Source organism: Oncorhynchus tshawytscha, linkage group LG20 (genome assembly GCF_018296145.1).
Source record: "Oncorhynchus tshawytscha isolate Ot180627B linkage group LG20, Otsh_v2.0, whole genome shotgun sequence".
Taxonomy (NCBI): Eukaryota; Metazoa; Chordata; class Actinopteri; order Salmoniformes; family Salmonidae; genus Oncorhynchus; species Oncorhynchus tshawytscha.
In genome coordinates this window covers 33,965,410-33,980,808 of record NC_056448.1, presented here as the reverse complement: position 1 = coordinate 33,980,808, position 15,399 = coordinate 33,965,410, and the positions used below count along the sequence as shown (strand labels likewise).

At 41.6% G+C, this 15,399-nt stretch overlaps 1 protein-coding gene across 10 annotated transcripts in view; it reads left to right on the top strand.

Moving 5' to 3' along the window:
- LOC112237858 (F-BAR domain only protein 2) overlaps positions 1-15,399 on the top strand; it is a 90,483-nt gene continuing 75,084 nt past the window's right edge. For 7 of the 10 annotated variants that reach the window (XM_042302512.1, XM_042302506.1, XM_042302510.1 and 4 more), the window contains exon 1: positions 1-178. In XM_042302512.1, coding sequence (XP_042158446.1) covers positions 146-178 — 33 coding nt within the window. In that variant the 5' untranslated portion in view covers positions 1-145. The remainder of the gene's footprint in view (positions 179-15,399) is intronic. The other 3 variants (XM_042302511.1, XM_042302514.1, XM_042302513.1) reach the window with 3 other exon arrangements.

Sequence of the window (15,399 nt, the reverse complement as noted above, 5' to 3'; positions counted from 1 at the left end):
GTGGGGAGGGAGAAGAAAGAGTGAGGGAAAAGGAGAAAAAAAGGAGAAAAAGCACACAACAGAAAAGGGGAGGACATCGGTGCAATTGCGTGAATATTGGTTGAATTACATTGAAGAAAATAGTTGCAGAGAGGAAGAAACCAAGATGATAACGCCCTACTTCCTACAGAATTTCTGGGTAGGTTCTGCTTTTGTTTATTTTCTTTAGCCGGGTTAGTAGGCTAAATTGTTTAGCTCAAATCCCCTATCAGTCCCACAAGTGGATGTGACAACCGGACATTGAGACATGTTCCACAATTCGCTTAAACCCGATTCATGCGGGATCTTGCTGGTGAAATAGAAGTATCTGGGTCAACACAATGTGTTAACCCATTGCCCAGCTACTTTTCTCGGCGAATATTATTTTGCCCCCCCTGGATTGGGCCTCTGTGAATGCCATTTTACACGAGTGCTGAATTGAATCCACCCCTTGTCCGGTCAATTGGTTGAATGGCTGTCACGGAGTGTCTTGAAATGTTTATGTATTTTTTTCCGTGGAACCCATTGGGGGTTTGTAGTTGTCATTCATAATCTCTACGTGTTTGTTTCTTCCGTAATGAAGTTTTAGTGAGAGTCCAGACGTTTTAACAAGTGTGAGGGGGGGGTTTATGCTAGTTGATTGTAACAGTGTTGCAACATTTGCCAGAATAAGAATGGCTACTTGTATTCAGCAACCCAACATCAGACTAAAAACTATGGGTGACAGGGTTTTCAGTTGTGTGGCTCCTCCGCTAAGGAACGCACTTCCAGTTACTGTCGGGGCTGCTGTCTCTGGCCTCGTTGAAAGCACAGCCTGTGGCACAGCTAAAGACTGAGCTGTTCAGAACTTTTAAGGCCATATGCTAATTATGTTCTCTGTCCACCAGATCTTGTTGTGTGCTCTTGTTTTTTGTGTGATTTATTTTTAGTATTATTATTAAAAAATATATATTTTTCTTCAGTACTTTGGGTGTGAGAAGCGCTTTTCAAATTAAATGTAGTATTGATATTATGTAGACATTTTACTGTAACAATGTTGCATTTTGCGTTACTGTGGAATGTCAGAACAATCAGAATGCATTCTCTCTTAGTGATCAGTTCTTTGTGGCTAAATTGTGAATGAACCTAGTTCCACTTAATTGATTATGTCATATGAAGGCCTTTCCAAAAATGTTATTTTGCATGTCAAGTGACATGGTTTAATTAGTCACTTGTTAAAATGTAACCGCATTCTAAATGTTACTGAATTACTAATTTACTCCCACTATCGAGGCTTACTAGATAAGTAGTTGAAAGGATAGGCCTACTTTCCTTTACTACAAAGCTATCTGTGTTCAAGATATTATGATCTACAAGTGTGTAAATTCAGTCTCAATCTAAATTTTTCAGTCTAAATTTGGTCAACCATTTGCCAGATAACTTAAAATCTTGAATCCATATGTTAACTACTATTTGGTATTATAATGACTGCTTAGGCCCTAGGTGTGTACTATGTGTGCTGCAGCCACCTGCTGCTTTATTGACAGCCTAGTCTTTATTACAATGGACTTTGACAGGTTTTGTTTCATGCCAAATTTACATCACATACATATACAGTAGGCCTACCATAACATGACAGTTCCCTGACTGAAGGACACAGACAGAAAGTCAGACAGATGGATGGACGGACAGACAGTGAATGTCGGCAGGTAGCCTAGAGGTTGAGTGTTGGACTAGTAACCGAAAGGTTGCCAGATCAAATCTCCAAGCTGACAAGGTAAAATCTGTCGTTCTGCCCCTGAACAAAGCAGTTAACCCACTGTTCCTAGACCGTCATTGAAAATAATAATTTGTTCTTAACTGACTTGCCTAGTTAAATCAAGGTAAAATGGAAAGAAATGTCATGGTGTGTAATCACAGGTGGTGGTTCTTGCATTCCACAGATGTTAACTTGAGATCATACGGAAGTGGCAGCCATGTCAGGCCAGTGTTGATGCCCTCTGTTATGTTTCATAACAATCATAACAGTCAGTCAGCTGGACTAACCGGACCCAGAAATGAGGTCCAGCTGAGGTGGAACTGTACAGTGGAGAGGAAGGAGGCCCAAAGTATGGGATACAGCACTGTGATTAGTCTGTGGTACAGCACTGTGATTAGTCTGTGGTACAGTAAGCTATGACTGTAGTTGATCACTATCAATAAGGCTTAATTCATGACAATAGAACTAGGCCTAATCTTGATGAAGATAGTGTAGACACAAACCACTGACTTCATGAAGACCTTTTTAAATATATTTATTTATGTATTAGAGGAACTGGTATATGATACAAGGAAATTATTTTCAGAGAGAAGAGAAGAGCACAAGGTGTATTTTTACTCCTTACCAAGTTACAGTACATGGAAAGGAAGGAGGAAGATTTCTAACTGTTATTAGCCTAATGTGTAATAGCCTACTACACTGACTGTAGGCTACACAACTGATTGATCACTATCAAGTTTCATAAGTCAGTTGCCCTTATCTTGATGTGTGTGTGTGTGTGTGTGTATATGTATATATATATATATGCCACTGACTTGTTGAAGACCTTTTTTAAAATATATTTGTACTGGACTAGGGAAACTGGTATATAATAGGAGGAAATGAAGTGAAGACAGAAAGCCACAAGGTGTGTTTTTACTCTGACACATCACAAGCACTCTGATGTTCTCAAGTTTATGTTCTCAGAGAGAAAGGATTTGATCATGTCTGGTCACACAATCAAAATAAAAGTCCAGCCTTGATCTCTTCAGAAAACATTAGGCCTAAGCTTGAATGTCTGTGTTCTGGTTATTTTTATTTTTATTTGTTTTATTTGTTTACTCTTGAAAGGCTAAAGGTCACAGATGTCTACTATATAATTTAGCCACAGCTAGTCAGTAAAATATAGGGCCTTTTTACCTAGTTTACTGAAATAAGCTCTGTGTCCTTAGAAACACCTCTGTTAGATGACTGACTATGCACATTAATAACTAGGCTATAGTGCCTACCTCTTGTATAGTTCATCTAATTGAATTGGGTAAGAGTGGTATCGTTGCAAAGCTTAAGCCATCTAAGGAAAAGGGAGAGAAGATGTGATGTGGTGCATGTACTGTATCTTGAAGGCTGAGAGAGAGACTAAGAGCCCTGCTATCCTTTCAACCTACCCTCTGTGCTTAGATACAAGCCCCAAGATCACAGTGGAAGCAGAGATCAGCTGTGTGGTTAAGATGCAGGACACACACACCCTCTCATATACACATTTTACTGAATTTCAAATGTGGACACGGCAGCATCTCTTCCCTCAGCTAAATAGTAACGTAGAGCTGTCATGGTACAACAGGATGCGTGAGATAATTAGTTCTAGAATTTTGTAAAGCCCATATACTCTTCGTTCCAGTAACATGGATGGACCCAGAACTTAATTGAGCATCTGACCAATTACACAATACTTTAGTTTTGGGTTAACCTATATTACCCTCAGCTGAACAAACAAGTGTTTTAGGAATGAAGGAACACGGTCTCTGTGTGTTGCATCACTTGCTGTGTCACTGCTATGCTTCCCCTTCAATGAATGTGTTACCCACACACAGCAAGGACCTGTGTTTTAAATACATCTGTTACCTCTTTCTATTCTGATTTGTAATCTTTTCTCTATATTTCCAGAAGGTTGGGTTGAGAGAGCACTATAGTGTTGTGTGTAGGCAGGGCCTGTGTGTGTGGTGAACTGTCTGTCCCCCTCAGTGTTTCATGAGAAAATAAGATGGCAGTGTGATAAGCAAATAGAGCGAAGAAGTCCAGCATCCTGGAGTCTCCTCTTCACTGTTGACATTGAGACTGATGTTTTGCGGGTACAATTTAATGAAGCTAGCTGCCAGTTGATGACTTGTGAGGCGTCTGTTTCTCAAACTAGATGCTCTAATGTACTTGTCCTCTTGCTCAGTTGTGCACCGGGGCCTCCCACTCTTTCTATTCTGGTTGGGGCCAATATTCACTGTTCTGTGAAGGGAGAAGTACACAGCTTTGAACAAGATCTTCAGTTTCTTGGCAATTTCTCGCATGGAATAGCCTTCATTTCTCAGAACAAGAATAGACTGATGATTTTCAGAAGAAAGTTATTTGTTTCTTGCCATTTTGAGCCTGTAATTGAACCCACAAATGCTGATGCTCCAGATACTCAACTAGTCTAAAGAAGGCCATTTTTATTGCTTCTTTAATCAAATAAGAAAAACCTCCTTCACTCATGCTGCCAAACACCCTCGTAAAACTGACTATCCTACCGATCCTTGACTTCGGCGATGTTACAACAAAGACTGCATCCAATTTTCTGAGTAGAGTGTTGGAGGCTATCACAGTGCCATCCATTTTGTCACCAAAGCCCCATATAATACCCACCACTGCTTCCTATATGCTCTCGTTGGCTGGTCCTTGCTATGTATTCGTCGCCATACCCACTGGCTCCAGGTCATCTATAAGTCTTTGCTAGGTAAAGCGCCACCTTATCTCAGCTCACTGGTCACCATAGCAACACCCACCCGCAGCATGCGCTCCAGCAGGTATATTTCACTGGTCATCCCCAAAGCCAACACCTCCTTTGGCTGCCTTTCCTTCCAGTTCTCTGCTGCCAATAACTGGAACGAATCGCAAAAATCACTGAAGTTGGAAATTTATATCTCCCTCTCTAACTTTAAACAGCTGATCGCCGCAGCTGTACACAGCCATTTGTAAATAGCCCATCCAACCAACTACCGCCCTTCATCACCATGTTTTGTTTGTTTTTCTGCTCTTTTGCACACCAGTATTTCTTTTTGCACATCCTCATCTGCACGTACAGTTGAAGTCGAGAGTTTACATACACTTAGGTTAAAGTCATTAACTTGTTTTCACTCCACAAATTTCTTGTTCACAAACTATAGTTTTGGCAATCGGTTAGGACATCTACTTTGTGTATGACACAAGTCATTTTTCCAACAATTGTTTACAGACAGATTATTTCACTTCCAGTGAATTGTATCACAATTCCAGTGGGTCAGAAGTTTATATACATTAAGTTGACTCTTCCTTTTAAACAGCTTGGACAATTCCAGAAAATGATGTCCTGGCTTTAGAAGCTTCTGATAGGCTAATTGACATAATTTGATTCAATTGGAGGTGTACCTGTTGATGTATTTCAAGGCCTACCTTCAAACTCAGTGCCTCTGCTTGATATCATGGGAAAATCAAAAGAAATCAGCCAAGACCTCAGAAAAAAAATTGTACACCTCCACAAGTCTGATTCATCATTTGGGGGCAATTTCCAAACGCCTGAAGGTACCATGTTCATCTGTACAAACAATAGTACGCAAGTATAAACACCATGGGACCACGCAGCCTTCATACCACTCAGGAAGGAGACGCATTCTGTCTCCTAGAGATGAACGTACTTTGGCGCGAAAAGTGCAAATCAATCCCAGAACAACAGCAAAGGACCATGTGAAGATGCTGGAGGAAACAGGTACAAAAGTATCTACAGTATATCCACTGTAAAATGAGTCCTATATCGACATAACCTGAAAGGCCGCTCAGCAAGGAAGAGGTCACTGCTCCAAAACTGCCATTAAAAAGCCAGACTATGATCTGAACTGCTTAGGGGACAAATATTGTACTTTTTGGAGAAATGTCCTCTGGTCTGATGAAGCAAAAGTAGAACTGTTTGGACACCATGGCCATCGTTATGTTTGGAGGAAAAAGGGGGAGGCTTGCAAGCTGGGGGGGAGAGGCAGCAGCAGCGTCATGTTGTTGGGGGTGCAATGCTGCAGGAGGGACTGGTGCACTTCACAAAATAGATGGCATCATGAGGAGGAAAATTATGTGGATATATTGAAGCAACATCTCAAGACATCAGTCAGAAAGTTAAAGCTTGGTCGCAAATGGGTCTTCCAAATGGACAATGACCCCAAGCTTGCTTCCAAAGTTGTAGCAAAATGGCTTAAGGACAACAAAGTCAAGGTATTGGAGTGGCCATCACAAAGCCTTGACCTCAATCCAAAAGAAAATGTATGGGCAGAACTGAAAAAGCATGTGCGAGCAAGGAGGCCTACCAACCTGATTCAGTTACACCAGCTCTGTCAGGAGGAATGGGCCAAAATTCACCCAACTTATTGTGGGAAGCTTGTGGAAGGCTACCTGAAACGTAGGACCCAAGTTAAACAATTTTAAAGGCGACGCTACCAAATAATAATTGAGTGTATGTAAACTTCTGATCCACTGGGAATGTGATGAAAGAAATAAAAGCTGAAATCACTCTCTATTCTGACATTTCACATTTTTTAAATAAAGTGGTGATCCTAACTGACCTAAAACAGATACATTTTACTATGATTAAATGTCAGGAAAGGCTGCGTTTAAATGTATTTGGCTAAGGTGTATGTACATTTCCTACATCAACTGTATATTACTCCAGTGTAAATTGTTAAATTGTAGTTACTTTGCCACTATTGGCCTATTTATTGCCTTACCTCCTTCACTTGCACACACTGTATACAGATTGTTCTATTGTGTTATTGACTGTACGTTTGTTTATCCCATGTGTAACTCTGTGTTTGTGTCACACTGCTTTACTTTATCTTGGCCAGGTCGCAGTTGTAAATGAGAACTTGTTCTCAACTGGCCTACCTGGTGAAATAAAAAAATAAATACAAATATTGGTCACATGGTTAGCAGATGTTAATGCGCGTGTAGCGAAATGCTTGTGCTTCTAGTTCTGACAGTGCAGTAATATCTAACAAGTAATCTAACAATTTCACAACAACTACCTTACACACACACACGCATGTAAAGGGATGAATAAGAATATGTACATACAAATATGTGGATGAGCGATGGCCGTGCGGCATAGGCAAGATGCAGTAGATGGTATAGAATACAGTATATCAAATCAAATTTATTTATATAGCCCTTCGTACATCAGCTGATATCTCAAAGTGCTGTACAGAAACCCAGCCTAAAACCCCAAACAGCAAGCAATGCAGGTGTAGAAGCACGGTGGCTAGGAAAAACTCCCTAGAAAGGCCAAAACCTAGGAAGAAACCTAGAGAGGAACCAGGCTATGTGGGGTGGCCAGTCCTCTTCTGGCTGTGCCGGGTGGAGATTATAACAGAACATGGCCAAGATGTTCAAATGTTCATAAATGACCAGCATGGTCGAATAATAATAATAATAATAATAATAATAATAAGGCAGAACAGTTGAAACTGGAGCAGCAGCACGGCCAGGTGGACTGGGGACAGCAAGGAGTCATCATGTCAGGTAGTCCTGGGGCATGGTCCTAGGGCTCAGGTCCTCCGAGAGAGAGAAAGAAAGAGAGAGAGAGAATTAGAGAGAGCATACTTAGATTCACACAGGACACCGAATAGGACAGGAGAAGTACTCTAGATATAACAAACTGACCCCAGCCCCCCGACACATAAACTACTGCAGCATAAATACTGGAGGCTGAGACAGGAGGGGTCAGGAGACACTGTGGCCCCATCCGAGGACACCCCCGGACAGGGCCAAACAGGAAGGATATAACCCCACCCACTTTGCCATATATACATATGAGATGAGTAATGTAGGTTATGTAATCATTATATAAAGTGGTATTGTTTAATGTTGATCCTACCCCCTACTTTTTTGAACATTCTGTTAAAAATCACGCAACATTTCGGCGTCCTGCTACTCATGCCAGGAATATAGTATATGCATATGATTAGTATGTGTGGATAGAAAACACTCTCACGTTTCTAAAACTGGTTAAATCACCGCTGTGACTATAACAGAGCGTCTGTTTCATCGAAAAGCGCAAGAAAAACTGATCACTGAAAACTGAAAAAAATATCCATGCGCCACTTGCATGTATTGTTCAAGGGGCACAAAACTAAATAGGGCCGAGATTGCAAGTCCTACAGCTTCCACACGATGTCACCACTCTTGTCAATTGCCTTGTCGTTGTTTCTTGGTCAAACGAGGAAGAGAGACCACTTTCCATCCGGTCTCCGACAGGACGTTTTGGAAGAGAGATTTTGGAAGATGATTTGAAGACGTGGAGCTATTGAATACACATCGCCTCGTGATCAATTTGATAGATTATTAACGTTTACTAATACCTAAAGTTGGATTACAAAAGTATTTCGAAGTGTTTTGTGAAAGTTTTTATCGTCGACTTTTTTAATTTAAAAAAATGACAGCGTTTTGAAACGGTCTTTTTTTCTGAATCACACAGTGTCCATAGATGGATATTTTGGGTATATATGGACCGATTTAATCGAAAAAAAAGACCCAATAGTGATGTTTATGGGACATATAGGAGTGCCAACAAAGAAGCTCGTCCAAGGTAATGAAAGTTTTATATTTTATTTCTGCTATTTGTGTAGCGCCGGCTACGCTAATTCTTTTGTTTACGTCGCCTTCAGGTATTTTGGGGTGTTGCATGCTATCAGATAATAGCTTCTCATGCTTTCGCCGAAAAGCATTTTAATAATCTGACTTGTTGGCTAGATTCACAACGAGTGTAGCTTTAATTCAGTGCCCTACGTGTGTTTTGATGAACGTTTGAGTTTTAACGAGTGCTATTAGCATTTGGCGTAGCGCATTTGCATTTCCAGATGCCTAGATGGGACGTCTGCGTCTCAGGTCGACGCAAGAGGTTAAAGTGACTAGTGATACATTTATTACATCCACTTATGAAACTGGCTTGAGATTTGAGTCAGTATGTTGGCAGCAGCCACTCAATGTCAGTGATGGCTGTTTAACAGTCTGATGGCTGTTTAACAGTCCTGGAGGGCAGGTAGTTTGCCCCCGGTGATGCGTTGTGCAGACCTCGCTACTAGAGGTCGACCGATTATGATTTTTCAACACTGATACCGATTTATTGGAGGACCAAAAAAAAGCAGATACCGATTTAATCGGACAATTATATATTTCTTCATTTAAAAAAAAAAGTATTTATTTGTAATAATGACAATTACAACAATACTGAATGAACACTTATTTTAACGTAATATAATGCATCAATAAAATCAATTTAGCCTCAAATAAATAATGAAACCTGTTCAATTAGCTTTAAATAATGCAAAAACAAAGTGTTGGAGAAGTAAAAGTGCAATATGTGCCATGTAAAAAAGCTAACGTTTGAGTTCCTTGCTCAGAACATGAGAACATATGAAAGTTGGTGGTTCCTTTTAACATGAGACTTCAATATTCCAAGGTAAGAGGTTTTAGGTTGTAGTTAACTTAAGGTATAGGGGGCAGCATTTTCACTTGGATAAATAGCGTGCCCAATTTCAACTTCCTGCTATTCATGCCAAGAATATAAGATATGCATATTACTCATAGATTTCGATAGAAAACACTCTGAAGTTTCTAAAACTGTTTGAATCATGTCTGTGAGTATAACAGAACTTATGTAGCAGGCAAAACCCTGAGGACTAACCGTTCAGAATTTTTGTTGTTGTTGAGGTCTCTGTCTGTTCAGTGAGTTCTCATTGGGAAACAAAATTTCTTAGGAACTTGTTTTCAGTTCCTACCGCTTCCACTCAATGTCACCAGTCTTTGGAATTTGGTTGAGGTTATTCCTTTGTGCAATGAAGAAGTACGGCCATCTAGGAACTGCGTAACACTGAGAGTTGCACAAGACTTGAAAAGTAGCTTGGTTTCTTGTCTTCCTGTATTGAACACAGACCCGTTTTCAATTTGATCGACTAACTTTTAAAAATACCTAAAGTTGTATTACAAAAGTAGTTTGAAATGTTTTGGCAACGTTTACAGGCAATGTTTGAAATATTTTGTAGTGACGTTGCGCTGTTTTTTTCTGGATCAAACGCACCAAATAAATGGACATTTTGGATATATATGGATGGAATTAATCAAACAAAAGGACCAATTGTGATGTTTATGGGACATATTGGAGTGCCAACAAAAGAAGCTTGTCAAAGGTAAGCCATATTTTATTTCTGCGTTTTGTGTAGCGCCTGCAAGGTTGAAAAATGCTACCCTCTTTGTTTACTGTTGTGCTATCATCAGATAATAGCTTCTTATGCTTTTGCCGAAAAGCCTTTTAAAATCTGACACGTTGGCTGGATTCACAACGAATGTAGCTTTAATTTATAGTATAGTACTATAGTATTGCCAGTGTAACAGTATAGCTTCCGTCCCTCTCCTCGCCCCTACCTGGGCTCGAACCAGGAACTTATAAACAACAGCCACACTCGAAGCAGTGTTACCCATCGCTCCACAAAAGCCGCGGCCCTTGCAGAGCAAGGGGAATACTACTCCAAGTCTCAGAGCGAGTGACGTTTGAAACGCTATTAGCGCACACCCAGCCAACTAGCTAGCCATTTCACGTCGGTTACACCAGCCATTAGGCTGATAGGCTTGAAGTCATAAACAGCGCTGTGCTTGCGAAGAGCTGCTGGCAAAACGCACGAAAGTGCAGTTTGAATGAATGCTTACGAGCCTGCTGCTGCCTACCATCGCTCAGTCAGACTGCTCTATCAAATCATAGACTTAATTATAACATAATAACACACAGAAATATGAGCCTTTGGTCATTAATATGGTAGAATCCGGAAACTATCATTTCGGAAAAAAAACATTTATTTCAGTGAAATATGGAACTGTTCTGTATTTTATCTAATGGGTGGCCTTCCTAAGTCTAAATATTCCTGTTACATTGCACAACATTCTTAACATATGTCATAATTATGTACAATTCTGGCAAATTATTTTGCAATGAGCCAGGCAGCCCAAACTGTTGCATATACCCTGACTCTGCGTGCAATGAACGCAAGAGAAATGACACAATTTCACCTGGTTAATATTTCCTGCTAACCTGGATTTCTTTTAGCTAAATATGCAGGTTTAAAAATATATACTTCTGGGTATTGATTTTTAAGAAAGGCATTGGTGTTTATGGTTAGGTACAGTCGTCCAACGATTGTGCTTGTTTTCGCAAATGCATTTTTTGTTAAATCATCCCCCAGCATTGCATCGACTATATGCAATGCAGGACACGCTAGATAAACTAGTAATATCATCAACCATGTGTAGTTATAACTAGTGATTTATGATAGATTTTTTTTAATAAGAAGTTTAATGCTAGCTAGCAACTTACCTTGGCTTCTACTGCATTCGCGTAACAGGCAGGCTCCTCGTGGAGTGCAATGAGAGGCAGGTGGTTAGAGCGTTGGACTAGTTAACTGTAAGGTTGCAAGATCGTATCCCCCCGAGCTGACAAGGTGAAAATATGTCATTCTGCCTCTGATCAAGGCAGTTAACCCACCGTTCCTAGGCCGTCATTGAAAGTAAGAATGTGCTCATAACTGACACTCTAGTTAAATAAAGGTATACAATTGCCGCCCCAAAATACCGATTTCCGATTGTTATGAATAATTGGGGCCGATTTCAAGTTATCGGCCATTCCGATTAATTGGTCGACCTCTACTCACTACCCTCTGGAGATTCCTGCGGTTGTGGGCGGAGCAGTTGCCGTACCAGGTGGTGATACAGCCTGACAGGATGCTCTCAATTGTGCATCTGTAAAAGTTTGAGTGTTTTCTGTGACAAGCCACATTTCTTCAGTATCTTGAGGTTCAAGAGGCGCTATTGCGCCATCTTCACCACGCTCTCTGTGTGGGTGGACCATTTCAGTTTCAGTGATGTGTATGCCGAGGAACTTTACACCTTCTCCACTACTGTCCCGTCGATGTGGATAGGGGGGTGCTCCCTCTGCTGTTTCCTGAAGTCCACAATAATCTCCTTTGTTTTGTTGACATTGAGTGTGAGGTTATTTTCCTGACACCACACTCCAAGGGCCCTCACCTCCTCCATGTAGGCTGTCTTGTCGTTGTTGGTGATCAAGCCTACCACTGTAGTGTCATCTGCAAACTTAATGATTGAGTTGGAGGCGTGCATGGCCACGCAGTCACGGGTGATCAGGGAGTACAGGGCTGAGAATGCACCCTTGTGGGGCCCCAGAGTTGATGATTAGCGGGGTGGAGATGTTGTTTCCTACCCTCACCACCTGGGGGCGGCCCGTCAGGAAGTCCAGGACCCAGTTGCACAGGGCGGGGTCGAGACTCAGGGTCTCGAGCTTCATGACTAGTTTGGAGGGTACTATGGTGTTAAATGCTGAGCTGTAGTCGATGAACAGCATTCTTACATAGGTATTCCTCTTGTCCAGATGGGTTAGGGCAGTGTGCAGTGTGATTGCGTCGTCTGTGGACCTATCGGGGCGGTAAGTAAATTGGAGTGGGTCTAGGGTGTCAGGTAGGGAGGAGGTGATATGATCCTTGACTAGTCTCTCAAAGCACTTCATTATGACTGAAGTGAGTGCTACGGGGTGATAGTCGTTTAGCTCAGTTACCTTAGCTTTCTTGAGGACAGGAACAATGGTTGCCCTCTTGAAGCATGTGGGCACACCAGACTGGGACAGGGATTGATTGAATGTCTGTAAACACACCAGCCAGCTGGTCTGCGCATGCTCTGAGGACGCAGCTTGGGATGCCGTCTGGGCCAGCAGCCTTGCGAGGGTTAACACGTTTTAAATGTTTTACTCACGTTGTCCACGGTGAAGGAGAGCCCACAGGTTTTCGTAGCGGGCCGTGTCAGTGGCACTGTGTTGTCCTGAAAGTGAGCAAAGAAGTTGTTTTAATTTGTCTGGGAGCAAGACGTCGGTGTCTGCGACGGGGCTGGTTTTCTTGTAATCCGTGATTGACTGTAGATTGGCATGCTGCTATCAATCCACGGTGTCTGGTTAGGGAAGGTTTTAATAGTCACTGTGGGCACAACATCAACGATGCACTTGCTAATAAACTCGCTCACCGAGTCAGTGCATGCATCAATGTTGTTGTCTGAGGATATTCGGAACATATCCCAGTCCACATGATCAACGCAATCTTGAAGCGTGGAATCTGATTGGTCGGACCAGCATTGAACAGACCTGAGCACGGGTGTTTCCTGTTTTAGTTTCTATAGCCTTGGAGCAATAAAATTGAGTCGTGGTCAGATTTGCCGAAAGGAGGGCGGCGAAGGGCTTGCACCCAGCTACAATAAATGCAGCCTCAGGATATGTTTTCCTGTCTACATAGAGTCCAGTGAAGTTCTTTCAGGGACATTGAGGTATCTGCTTGGGTGGGGGGGATATAGACTGCTGTGATTATAAGCGAAGAGAATTCTCTTGGTAGATAATGTGGTCGGCATTTGATTGTAAAGAATTCTAGGTCCGGTGAACAAAAGGACTTGAGTTCCTGTATGTTGTTATGATTGCACCACATCTCGTTAATCATAAGGCATACACCCCCGCCCTCCTCCTTACCAGAGAGATGTTTGTTTCTGGCAGCGGGATGAAACTGGGTGGCTTTACGGATTCTGATAACATATCCCGAGTGAGCCATGTTTCCGTGAAACAAAGAATGTAACAATCTGATGTCTCTCTGGAAGATAACCCTTGCTCGAATTTCGTCTACCTTGTCAAGAGACTGGATATTGGCGAGTAGTATACTCGTGAGCGATGTGCCCATCTACAGAGCCTGACGAGAAGACAGCTCCGTCTGCCCCTTCTGTGGCGCCGTTGTTTTGGGTTGCCTACTGGGATCAGCGCTATTGTCCTGGGTGGTGGTCCGAACAGAGGATCCGCTTAGGGAAAGTCGAATTCCTGCTCGTAATTTTGGTAAGTTAACGTTGCTCTTATATCCAATAGTTCTTCCTGGCTGTATGTAATAATACTTAAGATTTCCTGGGGTAACAATGTAAGAAATAATACATTAAAAAAAACTAAATACTGCATAGTTTCCTGAAGCGAGGCGACCATCTCTGTCGACGCCAACAGTTTTCAGCTGTGCTAACATAATTGCAAAGGGCTTTCTAATGATCAATTATCCTTTTTAAAATTATAAAATTGGATTAGCTAACACGACGTGCCATTGGAACACCAGAGTGATGGTTGCTGATAATGGGCCTCTGTACGCCTATGTAGATATTCCATTTGAACAAATCAGCTGTTTCCAGCTAAAATGGTCATTTACAACATTAACAATGTCTACAATGTACTTCTGATCAATTTAATGTTATTTTAATGGACAAAAAAAATAGGCTTTTCTTTCAAAAACAATGATATTTTCAAGTGATCCCAAAGTTTTGAATGGTAATGTAAATGCAACATGCGTTAACAGTGTTACAGTTCATATAAGGAAATCTGTCAATTAAAATGAAATCATTAGGCCTTAATCTATGGATTTCACATGACTGGGAATACAGATATGCATCTGTTGGTCACAAATACCTTTAAAAAAAAGTAGGAACGTGGATCAGAGAACCAGTCAGTATCTGGTGTGACCACCATTTGACTCATGCAGCTCAACACATCCCCTTCGCATAGAGTTGATCCGACTGTTGATTGTGGCCTGTGGAATGTTGTCCAAATTCCTTCAATGGCTGTGCGAAGTTGCTGGATATTGGTGTGAACTGGAACACATGTCGAACACGTCAACCCAGAGCATCCCAAACATGCTCAATGTGTGACATGTCTGGTAAGTATGTAGGCCATGGAAGAACTGGGACATTTTCAGCTTCCAGGAATTGTGTACAGATCCTTGCGACATGGGGCCGTCCATTATCATGCTGAAACATGAGGTGATGGCGGCGGATTAATGGGTCTCAGGACCTCTTCACGGTATGTCTGTGCATTCAAATTGCCATGGATAAAATGCAATTGTGTTCGTTGTCAGTAGCTTATGCCTGCGCATACCTAAGCCCCACTACCACCATGGGGCACTCTGTTCACGACATTGAAGTTTCCTAAAATGAGGTTGGAGGTGGCTTATGGTAGAGAAATTAACATTAAATTCTCTCGCAACTGGTGGACATTCCTGCAGTCAGCATGCCAATTGCATGCTCCCTCAACTTGAGACATCTGTGGCATTGTGTTGAGACAAAACTGCACATTTTTAGAGTAGCCTTTTATAGACCCCAGCATAAGCTGCACCTGTGTAAGGATCATGCTGTTTAATCAGCTTTTTGATAATCCATCCACCTGACAGGTGTGGCATTTCTTGGCAAAGAAGAAATGCTCACAAACAGGGATGTATACACATATGTGGCTAAAATTTGAGAGAAATAAGCTCTTTGTGTGTTGGGGAAATTTCTGGGATCTTTTATTTCAGCTCATGAAACATGGGAGAAATACTTTAAATGTTGTGTTTTTATATTTTTGTTCAGTGTATTAGACCACACACACAAGGCCTAGCTACAGTACCATAGCCTCTGCCCTCTTCCTCCCTGTAAAGAGCCACTGTCCAAATAATAAGGGCTGCCTTTGTTTGTCTTGCCTTTTATTTGTTCTCCTCCACTGAGCATGGACTATGTGGTCA